General features: G+C 35.5%; 1 protein-coding gene across 1 annotated transcript in view; it reads right to left on the bottom strand.

The window, feature by feature from the left end:
- Nucleotides 1-1,578: 1,578 nt before the first annotated feature.
- sec63.S (SEC63 homolog, protein translocation regulator S homeolog) overlaps nucleotides 1,579-24,409 on the bottom strand; it is a 26,376-nt gene continuing 3,545 nt past the window's right edge. The window contains 20 exon segments of the mRNA NM_001092007.1: nucleotides 1,579-3,112; nucleotides 5,178-5,282; nucleotides 6,367-6,465; nucleotides 6,557-6,658; nucleotides 8,779-8,928; nucleotides 9,145-9,315; nucleotides 9,839-9,898; nucleotides 11,360-11,442; nucleotides 12,183-12,330; nucleotides 12,778-12,932; nucleotides 13,107-13,199; nucleotides 13,642-13,774; nucleotides 13,859-13,953; nucleotides 15,586-15,694; nucleotides 16,081-16,131; nucleotides 16,303-16,361; nucleotides 16,912-16,973; nucleotides 20,809-20,921; nucleotides 22,480-22,594; nucleotides 23,443-23,542. Of these exon segments, the coding sequence (NP_001085476.1) occupies nucleotides 2,972-3,112; nucleotides 5,178-5,282; nucleotides 6,367-6,465; nucleotides 6,557-6,658; nucleotides 8,779-8,928; nucleotides 9,145-9,315; nucleotides 9,839-9,898; nucleotides 11,360-11,442; nucleotides 12,183-12,330; nucleotides 12,778-12,932; nucleotides 13,107-13,199; nucleotides 13,642-13,774; nucleotides 13,859-13,953; nucleotides 15,586-15,694; nucleotides 16,081-16,131; nucleotides 16,303-16,361; nucleotides 16,912-16,973; nucleotides 20,809-20,921; nucleotides 22,480-22,594; nucleotides 23,443-23,542 (2,144 nt within the window). The 3' untranslated portion in view covers nucleotides 1,579-2,971.

The raw sequence follows: 24,409 nt of genomic DNA, 5'->3' as shown, positions 1-24,409 counted from the left end.
ATTTCAAAAGTGTTATGGGTAGTTCTGAAGTCCAAGTTTGAGTAGAGCTAGGGGATAGTTAGTCTAGTGGTTATTCCAGTGACTTGTGAGATCTCGTTCCAGAAGGGATTGCTAATGTTGGGTGCCCACCATATATGTAACAAAGTTCCTCATGCCTGATTACATCTCCAGCAGGTTGTGGGTAGGGATGGGCGAATTTTTTCACATTGCTTCACCGCGGAAATGACGCCCATAGACTTGTATGCCGTGCAACTAAAAAATTTTGACTTTAATGGGCGTCAGCGACATTTCGCCGGCGGCGAATTTTTGGCAAAACGAAACGGGTCAAATTTGCCCATCCCTAGTTGTGGGCAGTGATGGAAACATGTGATGAAGAACTGTTTGCTATGTGATGAAGAACTGTTTGCTATATTTGATGGGATGATTTGAACATTTTCATTTTTAGATGTACACCCTGTGTGGAGTAAACAGGGTTGACATTTATTGTATAATCGCTTTAATGGATTAATATACACTCCAAGGATATATTGAGTATGGCTGTATATATAAAAGTATTACAGGTATCCCATTATAAGCAATGTATGATCAGAGCCCTGTTATACTGTGAGAGATGGAGTTGTACTGTTTGATATGGATGAGACAACCTATATGTCAATATATGTGCCCCCAAGTCAAAATAATGGTAATGTGAAGGGTACTAAACAATCTTGTTTGATAATGCATGTAATTTGGCCTGATTTTTTAAGATAAAATATGTTAAAAAAAAATAAAAAAAAAAGTTTTTTTTTTTTTTTCAAATGTCACTTTGTGAATACTATGTATATGGGTATAATTACACTATAACTTTGGTGGTTTTGAGGATGGATACATTAGGAGCACAATGTTATTTCAGTCAGTTACATTAGTAAGTTTAGATGTGTGTCAGTCCCTAAGCTCAGAAAGTGACAGCAGCACAGAGCATATGCAGTGAATCAGCAGAAAAGAAGATGGGGAGCTAGAGAAGAATATTTGGAGGCAGAGATCTGCACTGTTAAAAGGCGTGGGCTGGTAAAGAAGCCCAAAACATAATGCACATCATTTCTGCCCTATTTCTTTCTAGTTTAGCTTTAGTTCTCTTTTAAAAATCATTAGCACACAATATGTTAGCGACTCACAGAAAAGCTGTGAAGTTGAGAAACGCACATATAAATCATTACACAGTTCATAAAATCTCTTAAAAACGTCTTACAAGCATTGTAATAGATTTAACAAACACTGTAGATTTTTATTTTAGAATAGTAATAATTCCCCTTTTAGGATGTTGATAGTACATTACAAGTTTAGTAATAGGTTTCATACCTGTTCTGAATCTTGGGAAACAATATTAAAATTAATTCTTTAATTAATGAACACATTCTAAATGAAAAAAATAAAGGTCAGGCTTGTAGATTTTTTTTTAGTGAAAACTAAATAAATGAAAGGAAGACCACTACATAGGAATGATTCCAATTGATTTCTGATATTTATTTGCAACTATTGCATTACAAAGAATATATCAATGTAATTTTGCATTTAAAGTGACGACCCGTTTTAAAAAACTTTTTTTTTTTTTTTAACATTGAGCGGCTTAAGTGAATTTAAAAATATTTGAAGAAGGTCACCTCAGCATTACACAGTTAACAATAGGTTCCCACCATACATGATAATCTTTTGTCATTTCTACATTTATTGAGAACTATATGTGTAATGAGTGTTCTGTAATCTCAAAGATCATCCAACATCCATTTGTCTTTGTTTAGCAACTTTTCAAATGCCAGGTTATGTACAGCTGTTAAAAAAAATATTTTTTCCCCATAGTACGGATGTTTGGAAGGGTAAATAAAAGAACACTTACATATGCAAAACAGTCATTGGAATAAGGTATATTGCAGATTTTGTCATAGGTTGACTACACAAAGCCACAGCTCTCCGTTTGAGGGTGTTTTTTTGTTCAGCCTGTATTGTTTCATCTGCAGAAAGCCAAAATGAGCAAACACAAATGAAAGCACAACTGTTCCATATGTTGCAAAGCATACAAAACACTGGTAAAAGAAGAAGAGTAGCTTGGCACTGTTCTGAAGACTAAATTGTAGTGTAGCTATATAATATTAAGAATCAAAATATATATTTCACGGCTGTGTAAAACGTTCATCCTTTCTCTAGCCACAAAGAACAGACCCTTCTTTTTAAACTAACATTAAAAAATCCAAAAGTGCACATCTAGCTCTTAGTGTGTACCTAAAAAGCCCCAAACCACAAACATACTGCTACTTGTGGCCCCACAGCTTCCAGAGCCTTTGCTTAGAAGAACGGATTGCATTGATTTGCTAGTGGCAGTTATGGGTAAATCATTAAATAAAATGTTTCTTTTCACAAGGGAAAATAGGAGGGTGGAGAGGTTCAAGAACTTAAAATGTGAGTTATGGGATACACTATTACACTTATAGGACTTGTGAATGAACAATGTGGAATGTGACTTATTACAAAAAATGTCCCATGCAACAAGAAGCTAAAAGTAAACAACTGATAGGTAACAGGTCAATTCAAAAGGAAACAACATGATAGAAAATGAGTCATACAATTTTAATCAAACGCAAAATGAGCTCAGACAAATGTTAGTATGGGATTCAACTCTTTCCATAGTACTCTTCATTTTGCACAAAGATGGACAATTTTATTCAAATTTGGATATGGTTTTAAAAAGTTTTTACGATGGAATAAATGTATCGCTCATAATCCGATGTGATACTTGGCCACTGGGCATTCCAAGTTAGTACCAATGGCAAAGGCTTGTTTGACCTCCAATAGCATGTGACACAAAGCACTCGGTACAGGTACAGTAGCTAAAATAATCATCCTCAGGTACGTCTACACTGTGGCTCTGTAAGGTGGAATAACTCCGGTATCAGGAAACAACCATGAACAACCTTTCCAATTCTCTTTATACTGCCATTTAATCATCCTCATCTTCATCTTCTTCCTCATCAAAGCTTTCTTCAAAGCCATCACTGTCTCCCTGATCATCATCCCCTTCTATAGTTGTGTCCCATTGTGGATGATTTTCTGGGACTGGTTTAGCTTCATGAACCTCCAGCTGTAAGCAACAAGATACAAAATAATTAATCCATGTTTGTACTTGAAAATTCAAATATTTAGAATTTAAGTTTCTACTATTGGTCACTTGAAAATGGCAGAAACTCTGTAGAGTATGCAACATTTTAATTAGGTTTCCATGATTCTGGTGTCAAACAAATAACTTCATATTCATATATAACAGAACAATGGCCAGTACTCCTGATGGCTACTGTGCAACATTACATATCGCTGTTTCTCTGATGTTTCAGTTCGCAGAGACATTTGTCAGTTATACTGTATACAAAAAGAAAAAAAAACAAAAGGCCTGCACCCAACAATCCCAACCCAAACCCGACCCAGCATGTCTATTTATAGGAGGGGGGCATGGTAGGTGCACGCCTCTATCCTTCCTGCAGCATGGTTTTATGGGTTAGGGTCATTTTTTTTTAATATTTATGGGCATACAATACATGTTTTTTTAATTGCATTTACATTCTGCCTGGTTCACATGGTAGATATAATGATTGATTGATTGTTTAAACTGTGCTTCTTTTTGGTATGTTGAGTTTTAAATGATTACCATGTGATAAAAAGTGTTTTAAAGTAATAAAAATATAATACAGTGTTGCCCTACAGTGGTAAACTGGTGTGTTTGCTTCAGAAACACTACTATTGTTTATAAATAAGCTGCGGTGTAGCAATGGGGGCAGCTATTCAAAGGAGAAAAGGCTCAGGTTACACAGCAGATAAACTCAGTAGAACATAATGGTGTTAATCTGTTATCCACTATTTAACCTGTGCCATATTGACTTTTTTCAATGTTCGCCATTGCTAAACAGCAGCTTGTTTATATGAACTATAGTAGTGTTTCTGTAACAAAGAGTTTTAGCTTTTTACCAATGCAGGGCAACACATGATATTTTCATTAATTTAAAACACTTTCATTTTTTGGTGTTACTGATCCTTTAACAAACATAAAAGGATTACTTCAGAAAAAAGAAATTTAGATCCTAGTTCTGTGGATATACAGTATATCAATTTTTTTGAGAATGTTTTTTCTCTGTTCCTTAGGAGTGCTTTTTATACTGTGATTGGGAGATGGCAGAAAAAAAAACTACTGAATTTTCAGTAAATTTTCCCAATAAAAAAGTAAACATTTTGCATAAAAATATCAATAATCTCCTGTTATGACAATTGCGTTCTTGGTGTGATGATTATAACAAAGGGCATGTCTATGGATTCTGTATTAAGATATTTTGACAATAATGTATAAATATTTAATGAACCCTAAACAGTCCTTAAATGACCAGTAACATCAAAATTCTTTAAAAAAATGTTAGTATACATCGAAAAAAAAAACAAAAACCCAAGACGAATGAAGCTTTAAAATCGCAAAGTCTTTATTAAGAAATAACTTGCCAAAACTCCTCTTGTGCTGCTTTTCAGAAAAGGTGATTGTGATCCATTGTGCGGCGCTCGATTTCTCCTCCCTGTCTTCCTTATAGGAGATGGGAGGAGAAAACGAGCGCCGCACGATGGATCGTCGTCCTTTCACCTTTTCTGAAGAGGAGCAGAAGCAGAGTTTTGTTAAGTTATTTCTTAATAAATGCTTGGCACTTTTAAAGTTCAATTTGTCTTGGTGTTTTTTTTTTTTTCAATGTATACCAATGAATTTTTTTTTTCGATGTTACTGGTCCTTTAAGAAAATATTTATGCTTTAAAAATCCTTTTATAAACCCCTATAATATGAGAGCTCTGCGGTTTACATTACCCATTCGACTTTATTTCCATGAGATTATCTAATACTAGTTGTGTTATCATTATTGTGTTTTTTGTTTTAGGTAGGCACCATAAATATTTCGTTTATCAGTTTTTTTAGACAATGAATGCATCTCCCATTCATAAAGTTTCAAGACAATAAATACATATAAAAAATTGTCATTCAATTTCAACCGAGCAAGGAAAAATATACAGCTTGATTCTCATATTAAAGTTTCTAATGCAAAAAACCAAAACATTTTAAAACTCCCTTGCCAAAAACCGAATTTTTATTCCTATTGTGATTTTATAAGAACATATATTACCTTCAATGGTTTTATTTGATCCAAACCCATGTAGGAATCTGATCTTAAAAACACGGTATATTGATAATGTCCTGGTTTATTTGGTGCTGGAAACTTAAGCTCCACCTAAAACAAATTGAAAAAATACAATTTTAACATAGCATTTCATGGCATCTATAAAATGATAGCAAACACATTCTTTTATTTCTTAAGCTAAACACAAAAGCAAGCAGTGTTCCCATCAGAACATTCTTGCTGGGCGCATCACAAATGAACTCCAACAGAAAACTTTTTACAAGAACCAGTACAATGACAAGGTGTATTTTCAAAAGTACACCGTCCTATCAGCTTCTGTCAAAACTAATCATCACAGAAAGGGGATGAGGGGGAAACAAAATATCTGGGCATGGGGAAAAAAATAGTTTGTTTCTCAGAACACTGCACCAGGATCAAACGTCTACCCAAACTCAAAAAAAAAAACAATTCATATGGGGAGGCCCAGGACAACTGACCTCCTGATAAGTGTTAAAGGGATTCTGTCATGATTTTTATGGTGTGTTTTTATTTCTAAATGATACTGTTTACACTGCAAATAACTCTACAATATAAAATTTAATTCCTGTACCAACAAGGGTTTTTTTTTTTTAGTTTTAATATTGGTGTGTCCATCTCAGGTCATTTTGCCTGGTCACGTGCTTTCAGAAAGAGCCAGCACTTTAGGATGGAACTGCTTTCTGGCAGGCTGTTGTTTCTGCTACTCAATGTAACTGAATATGTAGCAGTGGGACCTGTATTTTACCACTGAGTTCTGTTCTTAGATCTATCAGGCAGCTGTTATCTTGTGTTAGGGAGTTGCTATATGGTTTCCTTCCCATTATTCTGCAGATGGGCTGCTGGGGTGGGGGGGGAGGGGGTGATATCACTCCAACTTGCAGTACAGCAGTAAGGAGTGACTGAAGTTCATTAGAGCACAAGTCACATGACTGGGGGCAGCTGGGAAACGGACAATATATCTAGCCCCAAGTCAGATTTCAAAATTAAATATAAAAAATTATTTTGAATTCTTTTGAATTCTGCTGAAGCAGCCCTATTAACTGATGTGTTTTCGAAAAAAACATGTTTTCCCACGACAGTATCCCTTTAATGAGTATTACCATAAAGAAAAATGAAAAATCCAGTTAAATATAATGAAAAGAACAAGTCACCTCACCTCTTCTTGATCCTTAAGTGTACACAAATGATAGGGCATGGATATTAAGGTTTGGTCTTTTCTATCTGCAATGTAAATCCACCACCACTCCTGTTTCTCCTAAAAAAAGAATCAATGAATTGGTATATATATTTGATAATTGTATGAGGTAGCAACTGGGACTTTTGAAATCTGTGAATATAAAATTTACCTCTGGAAAATAAAGACTGTAGACAGGATGAGTTATCTTTGATTTGGTTTCCAGGAGTGCCCGATCTTTACGCTGTATACTTTGTTGCAATTCTTGCCATTCCTGTATAATATAGGTTTATCAATAAGCTGCTATATTCTGCATCAAATTTGTGTAGCAGTTAAAGAAGGAAAAGCAAACCGTGGGGAGGGGGACATGTTATAAGCCATTTCATTTACTTTTGTCTTGAGGGCTGTGCCACCATATTGTCCCAAGCATTCCCTGCAATGCCCTGGGTGAGCATTTGTACAGTACAGAATGTAGAAGTACGAAACTTTCCACCAGGCAGTGGCCATAAAAAGCAGAAGCATCATTCTTTGCAAAAATCACTAGTAAGGTCATGTACTTATTATGGGGTACAGTTTCTGGGTATCCAGCTACAAAAATACAGGACTATATAACAAATCGCTGATGGACAATCCCATTAAAGAAATTATTTTCTTTAAAGAGATACTGACACCAGAAAATAACCCTTTTTATTTCCATCATAACATTATCTTTGAATGCTATTTATAATTTTGCCATAAAAGTATTTGCCTTATGTTTTTACATTACCTTTCTTACCCCAATGTTCCTCTATGAGGGGGCTGCAATATTTGTGCAGCAGGAGTCCATTACCATTAGAAACAGTCAGATGGGCCAGTAAGATTGGTAAAACAGACAGGTTTAGGAACTTCAAGTAATAATTACTAACAAAAGCAGAACTATCAGCGAAAAACGTGAACTATATGCAACTTTTAATGTAGATTAATATTTTTAGTGTATCACTTTAATGGGATTATCCAACATTAGAGTTAAGGGAAGAATTTCTTTAATGTAGAGGAGAGCAAGGTTATGTAACCTCCTAACAAGAGAACTGGTCATGAATAATACATAGTTGGATGTAAAATAAGTACATGCCTTTCTAGCAATAAATTACAGATACTACAGTTAGATGAGCGAAATTTTCTGTTTTTAGTACTACAGTACTAAGAAAATGTAAACTTTACATAAAAAAACAATAGGATTGGTTTGCCACCAACATAGATATAAGCCGAGTTAGTATCAAGTAAGAGGAAAACGACAAAAAACACAACAATAATATCAAATAACTTAACTAATGGTTCTAAACCAATTTTTGGGTCACACTTCAGAATTGTTTAATTATTTGATTAAAATGTGGTCTATGGGAGACCTTGCTCTAATTCAGAGCTTTCAGGATAACTGGTTTCTGGATATTGGATCCTATACTTGTACTTTTGTTGTCAAAAATTATATAGTCAATCATACAGTTCTGCACAACTACATTTACTGTATTTTAAGGCCAATATCACATGCTGCTTTTTCTCTACGGTGAAAAAACAATGGTGGAGAAAACACCTGTAACACCCCACAGATACCAGCCCAGTCCAGGCAGGTCAGCATAAGCTTTTTCTTTTCTGGTGGAGGATATGCATGTTAAAGGAACAGTTCAGTGTGAAAATAAAAACTGTGTAAATAGATAGGCTGTGCAAAATAAAAAAATAAATAGGGCTTGCGCTTAAAGGAATTGTTTAGTGTAAAAATAAAAACTGGGTAAATGGATAGGCTGTGCAAATGTTTCTAATATAGTTAGTTAGCGAAAAATGTAATGTAAAAAGGCTGGAGTGACTGGATGTCTAATATAATAGCCAGAACACTACTTCCTGCTTTTCAGCTCTATAACTCTGAGCTAGTCAGCGACTTCAAGGGGGGCCAAATGGGACATATCTTTTCAGTGAGTTTGCAATTGATCCTCAGCATTCAGCTCAGATTCAAAAGCTACAGATATGAACCATGTGGCCCCCCTTCAAGTCTCTGAATGGTTTCTGGTTGGTTACTGCCTGGTAACCAGGGTAACCAGTCAGTTTAAACCAAAAGAGCTGAAAAGCAGGAAGTACTGTCCTGGCTATTATGTTAGACATCCAGTCACTCCAGCCTTTATACATTACATTTTTGCCAAACTGACTATATTAGAAATATTTTTTATTTTGCACAGCCTATCCATTTACCCAGTTTTTATTTTTACACTGAACAATTCCTTTAAGCGCAAGCCCTATTTATTGCACTCATGTTGAACAAGGGGGAATACCACCAATTTAAAATACTGTCTGGTACAGTTTTATTTAACCAGACTTAACTTATTTCATTACTTATAGACGACACATCATAGGAAGAGAGCTTACAGCTTCATCGTCTTTTCCATGTTTTTCATCTGTCTCTCTGTCAGAATCTTTATCACTTCCATCACTTTGAGAGTCATGGTTTTGATCTTCATCTTCAGAGTCACTGCCTTTATCAGAACCCTCTTCTTCGTCATCTTTTACAGCGACATCCTTAAAAATGTAAAAAAAAAAAAAAAGTTTTTGGGGTTAAACAGCTATGATGGCTTGCCACAGGGTGCAAGAGTATGTATGGGGGCTATTTCAAAGAAAATAGTGCATTTCAATATGAAAGAGGGGTGTGGACTGGAGTTTACCGCATCTCCTATTCAGGTTTTGTCCCCAATAATATTATGAATAAACTGCTAGTTTGGAAAAAGGATAACTCACGTTTAAAACAGCTCCATTTGCTTGCTTTTGTTTGATTTGCTTTTGCTGGGGTAAAGGTTGGTTGGCCGTTGGTTTCTTTTTTGGTGGCTTCTTTTTCTTAGATTTGGAAGACTTTTTGGCAGCTTTATTTTTTTGTTGCCATCCCTTTTTCGTTTTGCCACTTTCCACCTGCTGAAAAAAAAAACCAATAACTAATTAATATCTGCCTACTTAGTAAATCCATTAGGGAGGTATGTCTATGATTAGAAGGAAAAAGTTGACTTTTTGTTAAACTAACACCATAATTGGTAATTCCCAAAATGCATTTTGCAGGATGAAGAGGTTTAGCAAAGGCTTCAGAGCTGTGCATAGTTAAAGCAATTATTTATTAATTTTGTAACACATTGCATATTATATTACATATATATTTATGTAGAACAAAATATTCAAAAAGATATACAGTTTCACAAACTGCTAGAAAACATTTTACATTATTAATGTTGCTAGATACCAACTGCCCTGTATTTTAAAGGCTTAGCCAGTACAAATGTTAGTTAATGCAATATTATGAATAGAGAACAAGAACAAAGTTACAGAGAGTTACATCTGTAACTGCAGCCACAAAATAATCTGCATTGCTTCTCAATAAACAAAGTCTCCCTATATTCTTAAATTGAATGATCACATTTTCACATGCCTCATCTATTTTTCTTACATTTTCATCCACAGGTTGATCTTCTGCAGAGCAAGTTGACTGTTCTTTCTCAAACACCTCCTATATTTAAAAAATATATATTAGCATACTTAGCATACAGTTGCATTAATTCGTTCTAAGAAGCATACTTTATTATTTTATTTACTCCATGGTCAGGCTGTTTAACCTCTTAACTGCCAAGCATATAGGTACTTTATTCCGGCAGGAAAACGCTGTAACTACCAAGCACTTAGTATTTACACGCTCAGCAGAAAAACAGTTCGTCTCTGCACTGCGCTGTTTGCCGCTGTGCGGTCAGATGGGCCCCCAACCCCCTAGGCAACAAGACAAGGAGGCTGTCATGCATTCATCACAGGACCTGACTTTTTCACCTGGACATCACAGGAATGGACAAACTTTTTTTCTTTTGCACCATCTCGCACACTCATATACACACACTGTACACATATGCATACACAAACACTTTTATGTGGTTTTTTTTTTAGTTCATTTAATCATTTTTCTTTTGTTTTTCCTCTAAAACCTGTTGATTTCACAGCATGACTATTGGATCAAGCATTCTGACTGCAAACCACGCTGTTGGATCAGTTATTTCATTGATTATATTTGATGTTTGTGGAAGTTTTTTGCTTGCATTTTGTTTTGCTACATTTTTTAACATAGTTTGATAGTTTGGAGTATAAACACAATTTGTTAGAAAGTGTACTTTCCAGAAATATATGGTTTTTGAAGGTCTTTGGACTGTTAGAGGGTCTTGCGACACAATACTCAGTCAGGGGGCTTTGTTCACAGAAGGCAAATTGGCAGGAGAGAGAGAGAATTAATTTGGGGTCCACACATGCCACTTGCTTTAGTGTGTCTATGCATAATGGGCACCAAACTGTTCAGTAGACCCCTGGGATTCATATTTAGGGTGTTTTTCAATTGTATTCAAGAAATTGTGTGAGATAAATGCGGCAAACTACAATATTTTTAGGCAATTTTCAGAAATGTGAAAAACTGCTGCTTTTAGCATAGCTTTGCAGGATGGTGATTTGGAGTAGTAAAACCCATTTTGGATTCGTCACAAAGTGTACTTTCCAAAAACATGTGTTTTTCAGGGCTCAACATAATGTTTTTAGCTTTTACCTAACATTTCAACTGCCAGTGTTTTTATATATTAGTTTAAATGTAAGCCATCAAAAAGTATACACAAGGTAGATTTTGGGGTCTTTACATGCTGTGTACTTCGATAAACTGATGTATATTAGGTATCAAACTGTTCAGTGGACCCCAGGCACTCATATTTAGGGTGTTTTATCCTGGTCACCTAATGATACGTGGGAAACATGATGCTGTAGACTGGAAGCTTTGAGGTCATTTACTAAAATTCCACAAATTAACTGAAAAAAATTATATATCGTTTTCTGGGTAAACTAAAAGACCCACCCCAATGGAAAGAGCTCAAAATGTTCAAAAATAGTCTGGCAATTAAAGTACTAAATAAGCTTAACTGGTTACAAGCATATATATCATACTTACAGCCATCGTCTGTCTTTTCAATACCACTAAAACAGTGACAAGGGAACCCACTGTGATATTATTACTGTCCTCATCGTCTAGCACTGAAAAAAAAAAAAAAAAAACAGAAAATAAAATAAATACTATATAATTAAACTTAACTCTTTGGAAATAGTAGGAAATTACCTAAAAGCTATTGAGACCTAAAAGAGGTATTATGTAAACGGACACAAATAACATATACTAACCCTTACACAACAAAGAAGCAGCTTTTTAAGTCAGGAGCTTGAACTGCCAACCAAGCTAGCTACTTCAGTAAATTGTCAATTCATGTTTTTTCCCCTTGTAACTGCTTTTACAAGCTAGTTCTGGTGCATGCTTATATCACATGTTAAAAACAAACAAAAAAAAAACTAGTTACAGAAAACAATCAATTATATACAAACAAAAATAGGGAAATATAAGTTAGTTTGTGCTTCCTTAGCCTGAAATGACATATATATTGGGGACACTTTATATGGTATCTGTATAAATAAATGGAGAAACAACTGGCAGAAATTATAAATTTAAGGGGGGGGAGAAAAGGTGTAATTAGTGTAATTAAACACAATTTTCTAATATACACAACATTTTCAGAGGATATTTGCAAAAGTATTAATAGCAACATCTTTCCCAGCTGTTTATATTTGCTGCACTTGTTCTGACTGATGAACCAATGTAGCCAAAGCCAGTTAAATGACAGACCTGGAGAAATGACTTCTGCTACATTGTCACACCCAATCAAAACGGGAAATACAAATAATGCAATTGGACCTAAAATCCAATTAGTAAATATTTTACATACCGTGAGTCTTTATCTCCATGTTAATGTGTGGAAAGCTGCCAAGCACAGCCAATAACTCTTCATAACTGTTGTCCTCTAAGAAATTAAAAAGGGTGCGACGATCAGACTCCTTCATGCTGACAAGATCTCGAATGGACTTGATTTTAAACTGTCACAGGAAAAGATTATTATTTCTGTAATGCACTGTAGTATGGATTAAACCAACATGCAAGACTTCCTGAAAAGAGGGAAAAGCTTTTACCATTTCTTTAGAGCTGTTCAATTAATCAAGGAAGTGATAACCATTGAAGATTTAGATCTATTGTGATTATTAACCATAGCATGTTGTCATAACAACTATGCATAAAATCAAGGCTCTTTGCAGAGTAGTAAATATCAAAATGTATTGAGTATGTACCAAAATATATAGGAAATTAGGTCCTATCTATCAAGATACATTTTTAGGGCTTAATTATAAAACTGCACCTTTTTTAAAATTAAGTTAAATCAAGAAGGACACAGCCCCAAAAATGTTTGGGAGTTTAAAATTACCAAAATGTGGAGACCCCATTTTAATTAAGTGAAACTCCAACTTGTTTTACAAAATGTTCTTTACCTTCTTATGGTTGGACACTCTTCTCAAATGGTCTTCTTCTATGAAAGGTAGTTGCAGGAGAGGAGATTTAAACTGTTGAAGTCCTTGTACAGTCATCTGAGAGAGCTTCATGCAGTTCTCCAATGAGGACAATGAAGGCGGCCTAAGCTCCCTTTCTTGAGATTTAGAAAAATACATGTCAGTAATATCTTCTTTTCATATCTACATGCCTGGGACATAGACTGATGTTTACAACAATTGCTTGTTGACAAAACACTACTGGTTTTGTTTTTTTGTGTAAAATGTAATGTTTGATTACAAAAGAAAATTAAAATACTGTATATGCTTACCTTCACGACTACGAGCCATGATAATGAGCTGACAAATAACATTAACCACTTCTTGGAGTAAAGCAGAGCATTTCTTCAACAGAAACTGCTGATCTGTAAACACAATTGGTAAAACAGGGTGTACACTAAATATCGTACCCATGATTGTAATCCATTACTGGTTAAAGGACGTCAACCCAAAAATGTATTTGTTGCCTAATAAAAGAATACATAATTCTAAGTAACTTTGCAATATACATTTATTACAAATTTTCTATGGTTTAAGTTATTTGTATATGTATTGCTTTTGAAAGCAGTGTCTGCCCCTTTCTATTCTCTGCCCTGGATGCTCTGGCTTTTGAAACAAAGTAACATAAACAAACTGACTAACAGACCTGTCTTGCTGGAGTAGACTTGCTTTTGCAACTTTGTTTAAAAAGTAACAAACCAGGACTTAAATACTGCTTTCAATAATAACAATTAATAAATTAATATTGGAAAGTTGGTTATTGTTTTTTTTTTTGGGTTGACATCCTTTAAAATAAATTTCTATTACCTTCTTTTAATGTTTCAGGAATCTGCATCCTTGAAAGGTGGGCCAGAAGCAGAACTCTAGTCTTGAGGCTGTACGGATAAGTCAAAGGAGGTTCATTCTTTTTTAGATTGATGCTTCCAATCTCTCTTATAAGCTTTGAAAGAAAAGGACTCCATTAATATGCTTACCTTACAACTGCACCCAAAGGAAAGTGAGCCAAATGATTTTAATCCCTTACCTGTGGTATAAGTATATTATCAGCAGGCCGGCTTGTAGCATCCTTATTGTACTGTGGATCAAATTCTGATGCCCCAGCCAACACCATGATCAGGCCTACAAAAAAACAGACTCAACCTAAACAAACACCTTACAGATCATTTTCAACATTATCTTGGTCTTAAGTGATAGACTAAAACATGTTAAAAGGTAGCTTACATTTAAGTTAACTTTTAGTATATGACGATACAGAATAAATCATAAAAATAAAAATAATTATAGCTTTCTTTTAATGACCTCCCCTATTCATATTCCAGCCTACCATTCACACTACTGCATGGTTGCTAAAGTAAACTGGACTCTAGTAACCAGAGATCTTCTAAAACCCAAAAGGTATTAATTAAAAAAAAATGCAAACTGTCAGAGTATCACTGTCTATAATAAGGATTCATTATATATTAGTTTGAAACAAGTACAAGAAACTGTTTTATTGTTACAGAGAAAAAGGAAATAATTTTTAAAAATTTGGATTTGTTGATTACAATGGAGTCTATGGGAGATGGCCTTTCCGTAATTTGACACTTTCTGGATAATGGGTTTCCAGATAATGGATCCCACACCTGTATTAAGAGCTTCATTGATTTTACATCTAATGACATAACCTACATTTTGAAGGTTTTTCGTTATCACAGAGTTAAAAGCAGTGGAACACAATTACATGAATTCACTCAACGGTATAACCAATATGAATTACCGAAGTTATGGTAATTTTAAGTGTTTGCTAATTAGAAAACACATATGTATTTTTGTGTGACTGTTACTCATGTGTTGCAAACCCTGTGATTTCACTTAATTATAGAAAAAAATAGTCTTTTTTGAAGTTATTTTTAATTTAGTAACCATTTTTCAAAAATGATCTGTCTCTGGTGTTTCAGTCTGGCAGGTAAGAGGGTTGTCCACCAAAACTCACAGGGCAAGGAGGGCATTAATCAGAGAGGCATCACAGAGACCAAAGGTAACCCTGAAAAAGTTACACAGCAAAGACTGGAGTATCTGTCCATAGGACCACAATAAGCCTTACACTCCATAGAGCTGGGCTTTATGGAAGAGTGGCCAGAAAAAAGCCATTACTTAAATTAAATATAAGAAGGCACGTTTTGAGTTTGCCAAAAGGCATGTGGGCGACTCCCCAAAAACGAAAATTAAATTTTTCGTTCACCAAGGGAAATGCTATGTCTGGCGCAAACCCAACACATCCCATCACCACAAGAACACCATCGAGACAGTGAAACATGGTGGTGGTGGCAACATCTTCAAAGTTGTAGGCATGTTCTGTAAATGAAATGGTGCAAACTCTCACTCAAACAATTCATTTAAATTCCAGGTTGTGAGGCAACAAAACATGAAAAATGCCAAAGGGGTGGGGTGAATACTATTGCAAATATATATTAGGAATGCACCGAATCCACTATTTTGGATTGGCCGAAGCCAATCGAATCCTAATTTGCATATGCAATTTAGGGGTGGGAAGGGGAAAACATTTTTTATTTCCTTGTTTTGTGACAAAAAGTCATGCGATTTCCCTCCTCACCCCTAATTAGGATTACAATGCGGTTCAGACGGCCAGAAGGATTCAGCCAAATCCAAATCCTGCTGAAAAAGGCCAAACCCTGGCCGAATCCTGGATTTGGTGCATCCCACATATAGAAATGTATATATACTACAGCTCTCACTGCTGCTGGCACTTACGTTTCATATCCATGTTGCGGGTTTTATATACAAAATATGTATATATCTGTGTAGTGCGAATAAGGATCTGGTCTCCGCTGTAGCGGATGGACTTGTACCACCAAGAACCCTAGAAAATATTGCAATAATTCAAATATTGGAATAAATAAAACATGAAAAACTTGCAATAATTCAAATATTGGAATAAATAAATAAAACATGAAAAACTTGCTTTGTCTAGCAAAAATTTTATATATATCCACTATTTTGGATTTGGCCGAATATGCAAATTAAGGGTGGGAAGGGGAAAACACTTTTTACTTCCTTGTTTTTTCACAAAAAGTCAAACGATTTCCCTCGCCCCTAATTTGCATATGCAAATTAGGATTCGGTTCGGCCGGGCAGAAGGATTCAGCCCTATCCGAATCCTGTTGAAAAAGGCAGAATCGAATATATCCATATATACACACATACATACATACATACATACACGTATAGGAATTTGCAAATACTTACCACAACAACTGGTAGAATAACCATGAAGGCTAATCCATACACAAGTAAAACCTAGAAATACAAAATGAAACTATAAAAAAAAAAATGAAGATAAAAATGCTGAGCATTTGGACATAGACAAAAAAAATTATAATAATGCTAATAAATAAGATTCTCTCAGTTCACCAGGCACCCTATGTACACACAATTAGTGACACTGTTGAGAACAGATTTACTTCTTACCAGCATAGAATTTTTCTGGTCCACAATCCAGGCTGGTAGTGCTATGCCAAAGGTCGTAGCTGTAAAACACGGATAACATATTGGACATTTTTCATATTTGTGTGTAATTTAGCTTTAGCACATTTCCAGTTCAGCAACCAGGCATTGATTTGGATAAAAGAACAGAAAATGAATAGGAGAGGGACTATATAGAAAGATGAGTAATAAAAAGTAGCAATATCAATAAATGTCTAGCCTTACAGAGGAATATTTTAGCTGGGATCAGTGACCCCCATTTGAAACAGTCAGAAAAAGGCAAATAATTCAAAAACTATAACAAGAAAAGATAAAGGTCAATTGAAACACTGTTTAAAATTAACCATTCTATAACATTCTAGAATATACAAATAGTGGACTTAAAGGGGTTGTTAATGTTCAAATTAAGAAAAAGTCAAACACATAATGCCTAAGGGTGAAGACACATAGAGCTACTAGATGCAGCTACTTGTCATGGCATGTTTTAGTTGAGGCAATTCTCGGTATGGTTATTGTTATAACATAATAATTAATGTATAAAGCGTATACATTGTAGCTAGAGAAAAAGGAAACAAATGCAATATCATACACTACCTTGTGGTCCATCAGGGTTACCATGCTCTTCCCAGTTTTTTCTGGACTCTTCATCTGTTAAGCTAAAATAAAAATAAATAACTCTAAATATAATAAACTATAACTATAAATAGTTTGACATATTCCACCTAATATAATGGTCCGAGCAAACACAAGCAACATATAACTAGGATAAACACACAAATATAGCACCCTTCAGGCAGTCCCTGAAAGTTGTTTAAAAAAGTACAAAAAGAAACCCAGATCAAGATGTACGGTATATTAACCCTGTGTCAGCAATATATTACATTTCATTTATACTAAGATTTTTTTTTCGTTCTAAATATTTTATGTGCTTGCATTTCATGGGAGGGATTTTTTTGATTACCTAGAAAAACTAAACATTGTTCAGAACCCGAGCTAAAAAATTGTGTGTACTGTGTGTTACGTGCTATGTGCAAAACATCCCTGCTCCCTAAAAATGTATGTGTGTAAGTACCTATGTTAGTGTAAAAAGCATTTATTTTATATATGTTTGTGTGCGCTTACTTGTAGAAAGCAGGCAGACATGCAGTCAGGATAGGCTGCAGTGCCGTCATCATGGTAAGCACTGCAGGGGAAGGTGACACAGGAAGAAGATGCAGCAGCTAACATGTGGTTTCTATGTGTCTGCTGCTGCCTAGGGGCCCTCATGCTACAAGCTTATGTTCCTTACCTAGGGGTGGAGGAATAAAAGGGAATGAAGGATCAGCTTTTAAAGCCTCTCCTTGTCCAGACATGCTGCAGAACCTAGGATCTAAGATCTATAGCACTTTGTAATGCCACAGAATGTAGAATCTACATTCTGTGGATAAAAAACTCAAAGTTAAAAAAAAAAAGAAGGTTAGAATATCAGTGGGTAAAACACACAAGGAACCTTATCATGCAATATTAACACATTGGTATTTGCATGCCTTACATAAAAATCAGCGATACAGACTGAACAGTTAATTACAGATTAGTCTATCTTGCAGAATATCCACGAAACCAATTAGGACCGCTTCAACTCACCACCACTTAGCTGCTCCCCTGTGGTGCCGGGTGCTAAGTCCGCAGTGTCCCCACTTGTATTTAGAAACACGGAGAAACACGGAGCACCACAGGAATGAAGTCAAAAGTATTGATAAAAATACAAAAATTTATTGATCCATTAAAATCGGCACATCATGATAGGAACAGTTAAAGAACCATAGGCTTAACGCGTTTCGTGGCTATCCAGCCACTTTTTCAAAAGCTTTTTGAGAAAGTGGCTGGATAGCCACGAAACGCGTTAAGCCTATGGTTCTTTAACTGTTCCTATCATGATGTGCCGATTTTAATGGATCAATAAATTTTTGTATTTTTATCAATACTTTTGACTTCATTCCTGTGGTGCTCCGTGTTTCTACATACAAGTTCGACTATGGAGTTTTGTCCGCGTACTTTTCCAATACGTGATGCACACAGAGGCGAAGTTACACATCGTGGTGCTCCCAGGTAATTAATTTCTTGGACTGTTCACGCAGTGTCCCCACTGCCAACAGTAAATACGTGAACAGGAGGACGGCACTCCGGTAAAAAACAGGTTTTTATTGCTGGGTACTGTAGAAATACATAGGCCTTTACGCGTTTCGGGAACACCTTCCCTTAATCATAGGCTTACAAAATGAGTCGAGCACACGCATTATATACAATAGATCTCTAGCGACCTCTATTGGTTATCAAAATTATTGCGTCTAAAAAAAAAATATATAAATTTTCTTATACTTATTATGTTTATATATCAATAAAACCAACCACACTCTGCTAAAATATCTAAAACAAAAGAATTAAGTTCATTTCATAACAGAATATAGTGAAGAGTATAACAAAATCTGCGGCATCATCAGGAAACATATTCCAGTATTATATAATGATGCTAGGTTAGCAGAGACTCTGAAGTTGATGGACATCAGATATGTCTCAAAAAAAGCCACTACGCTAGGAAAGATTTTGGCACCTAGTTTGGTGACCAAAGGTTCAAACAATACCAACAGTACCTGGCTTTTGGTTAGGGGCACATACAGATGTGGGACAATGCCATGCAAGACATGCACGGTTATTTCCACAGGACCCAATTTCAAGTCCAATGTTACTGGGAGGACTTTTCAAAATTATGGCTTCTATAATTGTAATACTAAGAGAGTTATCTATCTACTGGAATGCACATGTTATGGGAAACAATATGTGGGACGTACAACCCGTTGCCTAAAGGAAAGGGTTAGGGAGCATATTAAGGCGATAGATAAAAAAGATGAGGGATCTCCTGTGGGCAAACATTTTGCTCTATGTTCTTCAAGAGGTATCCAGGACTTGGCTGTTAAAGTCATTGAACAGGTAAAGGTACCATTCAGAGGGGGTGACCCACTACATTCCATTAATTTAAGGGAAGCCTTCCGGATCCTGAAACTTGAAAAAAGAACACCAAAAGGCTTGAATACAAGATATGATATTACTTACCTATACTGATATACGTAAAATATATATATATATATATATATATATATATATATATATATATATATATATATATATATATATATATATATATATATATATATATATATATATATATATATATATATATATATATATATATATATATATTGGATCCAGGTCGAGACACAGGACAACCCATTAGGACATTTGGGTCTGTCCATGTAACAATCATATAAACTAATGGAAGCCCAATCCATCGCTTTTGATAGAATCTGACTATGTAAAAAATCCCCCCAAAAAAATAATAAACCCCCCCCCTCTATATATGCATACATGCGTGCGCACAACTATATATTTAAGAATAAATACAATACACAGATAAGTAGGAAAGGAAAACTAAAGTAATAAGATATAAAGTAAATAAGAGTTGATTTGTTCTAGGATAAACTCAATAGTAAGTACTATGCAATATCCAAGGCAAAAAAATTCCTCTTCCCCTTCTTTTGTTTTAGATATTTTAGCAGACTGTGGTTGGTTTTATTGATATGTAAAGCATAATAAAGGATAAGAAAAAATATATATTTTTTTTAGCTGCAATAATTTTGATAACCAATAGAGATCTATTGTATATAATGCATGTGCTGTTTTTGACCGGAGTGCCGTCCTCCTGTTTGTGTATTTATCTTGCAGAATAAATGATGGAAAGTCTATCAGTCTAACAATTCAGTCACTGTGCAAGTGCGATTAGAGATACATGTTCATTGTACTGACCAATCTAAAAAAAACGTGTTTTATCAGAAAGTAACAATTCATGTAGCAACATAGCCAATGAAAGGCATGCAGTCTTTATTGGTGAACGAGAAAACATCCAAAAACCATGCCATGGCCCACAAAGTAAACTGCAGAGGATGCATAACACAAATGTAATTTGTAGTTATCTAAAAATGCCTTCCATGGATTCAGCCGGGCATATATTAACACAAACTATATGACTATAGGCTAATATTCTGAATAACAACTCCGAGAACCATCGCCTTTTTCTGTGGAACTTATGGTTATGGGTCTAGGCAGGATGTCAGCGGTGGTAGATGGAGAAAGATTAAATGTTACACACTACACTATTCACAACCAGCTTAGACACCTATGTGACCCAGGCTTCACGGAGTAGGGTTAATTTCTGGGCAACGAATAACTCCGATGCATGAGCTGAAAATAGAAAAACATTTGCACTGAAGGACTGTGCAAATCTATCTATGTATAACCTTATCTATATATGTTTTGAGGGAGAGGTGGTTTGGAAAAGGTTACACAGAAGGTTATCAAACTGAGCCTCTAATTTGAATTTAACATTGCATATTTTTTACATACATACTGGCCTTGGTATTTGAACATTTAAACAGAGCATTACATCACATTACTTACGCTGCATAAGCTTTGGCTATCCTCATAAACATAACTTCATCTCCTCCTTTATCTGGATGAAATTTTAGCGACAAATGACGATATTGCTTCTTGATTTCTGAGACAGTTGCCCCCTTAGGAATAAAAGCTATGCATTAGAAAAAGGAATCATGATCAGCACTGTTTTCTACATTTTTTTAAATTTAGTTTTTCTAAAGATGTCAGCAGGATTGAAAAATATATGGGATTATTTACATATTAAGGGCAATGTGCCCTGTTTTTTTTTGCACTTTGAACTTCTGTAATGGTATGCATCATAGGATGCTAGGCTCAAAGCATGCCAGCCTAAAGGTTCTTTTGCACCCGTTCAAGTTGTGCTGTGATCAAATCTGGCAAAGCTTACACCTACCAAGGGAAGAGGTGCAATTGCTCCATATATTATGTGTTCAAGCTCTTGTGCCTGTTAAATGTGTAAATGAGCCTTATAATTGTCAATTCAAATAAATGTGTAAATGAGCCTTATAATTGTCAATTCAAATAAATAAGAACTCTACTTGGAACCTATGAGACCAGCACTAGATTTTTTCCTGGAGCTTGCTCATCCTTGTGCTGGTTATGTTCTGTACTTACTTCTTGACTGAAGAGCACCTATCACTAAACTTTGTTCACTCCAGCTGCAACTGTAGGCCGACAAAATACTCAGGGAAACAAAAGAAGTTCTTTAAAGATGTATCCCCATTACCAAGTACTGTGGCAGTCCACACAAAGGTTCCTACTCTTGGTGCAGGCGGTCATGCTGGGGCACAAGCCTGCACAGACTGAATGAGAATCCTGGAGCCAGAGCATTTTCATAATTTGTGCATTCACATTACTCTCTTAATATGCACATGCATGTGACCCAGAATCTCGACCATGCATATGTACATAATAAGCAAGTGTCCTGGGTTCTCAGACATTCGTGCACTCTGCACGTGTGCAACCTAGGATAGCCATCCAACACCCATATTGATAATCCACCCCCCATCCCAAGATGGGGGCAAAAGTAATTTGCTTTAGACCACAGGGGAATTATGTTCCTGCAGTCCTGGGAATAGTTTTAAAGCATCCTAGCATTAGAACATACACAAAATAGAACTGCTAAGAATCAGTAATGTACTACTACTACAGGTATGGGACCTGTTATCCAGACTGCTCGGGACCTGGGGTTTTCCGGATAACGGATCTTTCCGTAATTTGGGTCTTCATGCCTTAAGTCCACTAGAAATTAATTTAAACATAAATAAACCCAATAGGCTGGTTTTTCCTTCAATAAGGATTAATTATATCTTAGTTGGGATCAAGTACAAGCTACTGTTTTATTATTACAGAGAAAAAGGAAATCATTTTTAAAAATTTGGATTATTTAGATAAAATTGAGTCTATGGGAGGCAGCTATTCCGTAATTCGGAGCTTTCTGGATATCGGGTTTCCGGATAAGGGATCCTATACCTGTACTACTACTATTCCCACCACAAGGGATGCGCAAAACTGCTGCGAGGATGGTACTTCAACATACCAGAGACAGCATTATGTTTTCAAAGAAAAGATGCAATGGCCTCAAAAGTAAACATGTTTTGTTTGCTGGCAGTATTACACGATTATAAGCTTATAGCTACACAATCATGCAATGCTTTAATCATAAAAATTACTCACTGTATCCAAACCCAACACTTCATATGGGTTGTACTCCTGATATTCTCGGTCAGTTTTGGAGACTTTGTAGGCAAGAAAAAGAAATAATGCCCATCCCAGAAGCAAAAGGATTTTTCTGTTGGAAAAAAAGTAATTCAATTAAAAACTCAAAACATAAAACCAATTTAGTAGTGTTCAGTATGGTTTAAACCTCAAAATGTTAAAAAAAAGCATGGAGTCTCAGCAGATTAAGCAGGCTTCTGGTGGCAGCCTTGAAGGAGTTTACTGTAAGGAAGGTACGGACATTAAAACTAGTGCAGTGTGTAAAATGTGACCACAGATAAGTTAAGTTTTATGTCATCCTGTATGTTGGCTTGATGAACGATTGCATGGTATGAGTCAGCTACACAAGAACACCAACAAACTGAACGATTTACATTTTGTTCTGCAGAGGCTCTCAATAACTATCAGGCAGGTTGGGTCATTGCCTTTGACACATCACTTCAGTATAAATTTAACTTACTGCTACACACACACACACACACACACACACACACACACACACACACACACACACACACACACACACACACACACACACACACACAGGCAGCACTCCAAGGATTTTTCAACAAGATAAGGTGTCAAATAAAGCAGGTTTATTAAATCCGACGTTTCAGTTCCGTACAGGAACTTTCTTCAGGGAAAAACTGAAGAAAGTTCCTGTACGGAACTGAAACGTCGGATTTAATAAACCTGCTTTATTTGACACCTTATCTCGTTGCAAAATCCTTGGAGTGCTGCCACCCTGCATTTGTATCCATTTTTATTCAGATTAGCACCCATATAGTGCCCCTGAAGCAATCACATACAAACATCCTCTTTACTAGTCCATTAACACGACATGGGGTAGTATCTGCACATCCAAAGGAGATCCCACAAACCATTTCCATATGGAAATATTATTTGCAAGTGGGAACTTACTTTATAGTGGGAACTACATTCCTCTGTGGCTTGACTAATTTTAGCTGGTACCACAGACAACTTCTATAGACATGTCTTATGTTTTTCAGACGAATTTGCTCTAGAAAAACAAAAACAAAAAATTACAAAGGCATGCGGCAAGGGAAAATTGAGTTTAAATTATATTGTTCTCGTAACTGCTTGTGACACTGAAAAATAGCTTATTGAAACAGGAAATGATAGTAAATGCAATGACAATAAACAGAGAGAGCGAGATGCAGCCTGCATTCATGTATTATAATCATTTTAGTATGAAGATTCTTACTATAATCCCTTACTATAATAAAATTTAGATAACATTACTAAACCACTATTCTGGTACAATATCTAGAAAAGAGGTCACTTTAATTGGCTTTAGAAAGAAGAAATTTTACAGTTTTATAACCCACCCATATATTCCTCTCTGCCCTTATTTTGTATTTGTAATGATTAGGTTGTAAAAAAAGAGCCCAGACAACCAATTTTATTTGCAGCCATACTTAACAATATAAGACCTATGACTACTATGGGGAAAATTCATAAAACAAGAGTGACTTTCTATTACTTTTTCATTGGTGGCCAGTGGAGAGCTATTTTGACTTGTTGCTAAACGAGCTGAAAGGTTGAAAAAAAGGGGAAAAAAAGAGGAAAAACCTGGTCTGGGGTGTTATGTGGTCAGATAATAATCTGTAGCATGCTCTTCAATGACATACCTGAACCATCTAAATAGAGATCAGGCCATGCATGCTACAGCCACTAAAGTTTGTTTGGGTAAGAGCCTAAATAATCCGAGCAGCAGAAGTGAAGAGTAGCTTTGAGTGCTTCAGGTTATTTTATTGGTATGTATATAGGCAGCGTAATACTAAGCAGAGTAGCATTAATGTAAACTTAATATATACATATCTTGAGGCATAGGTCTTCACATGTGAATATATTTACAGAATGCATA

This window comes from Xenopus laevis, chromosome 5S (genome assembly GCF_017654675.1).
Source record: "Xenopus laevis strain J_2021 chromosome 5S, Xenopus_laevis_v10.1, whole genome shotgun sequence".
NCBI lineage: Eukaryota > Metazoa > Chordata > Amphibia > Anura > Pipidae > Xenopus > Xenopus laevis.
The sequence above is the reverse complement of the archived record's forward strand: the minus strand, read 5'-3'. Positions and strand labels throughout refer to the sequence as shown.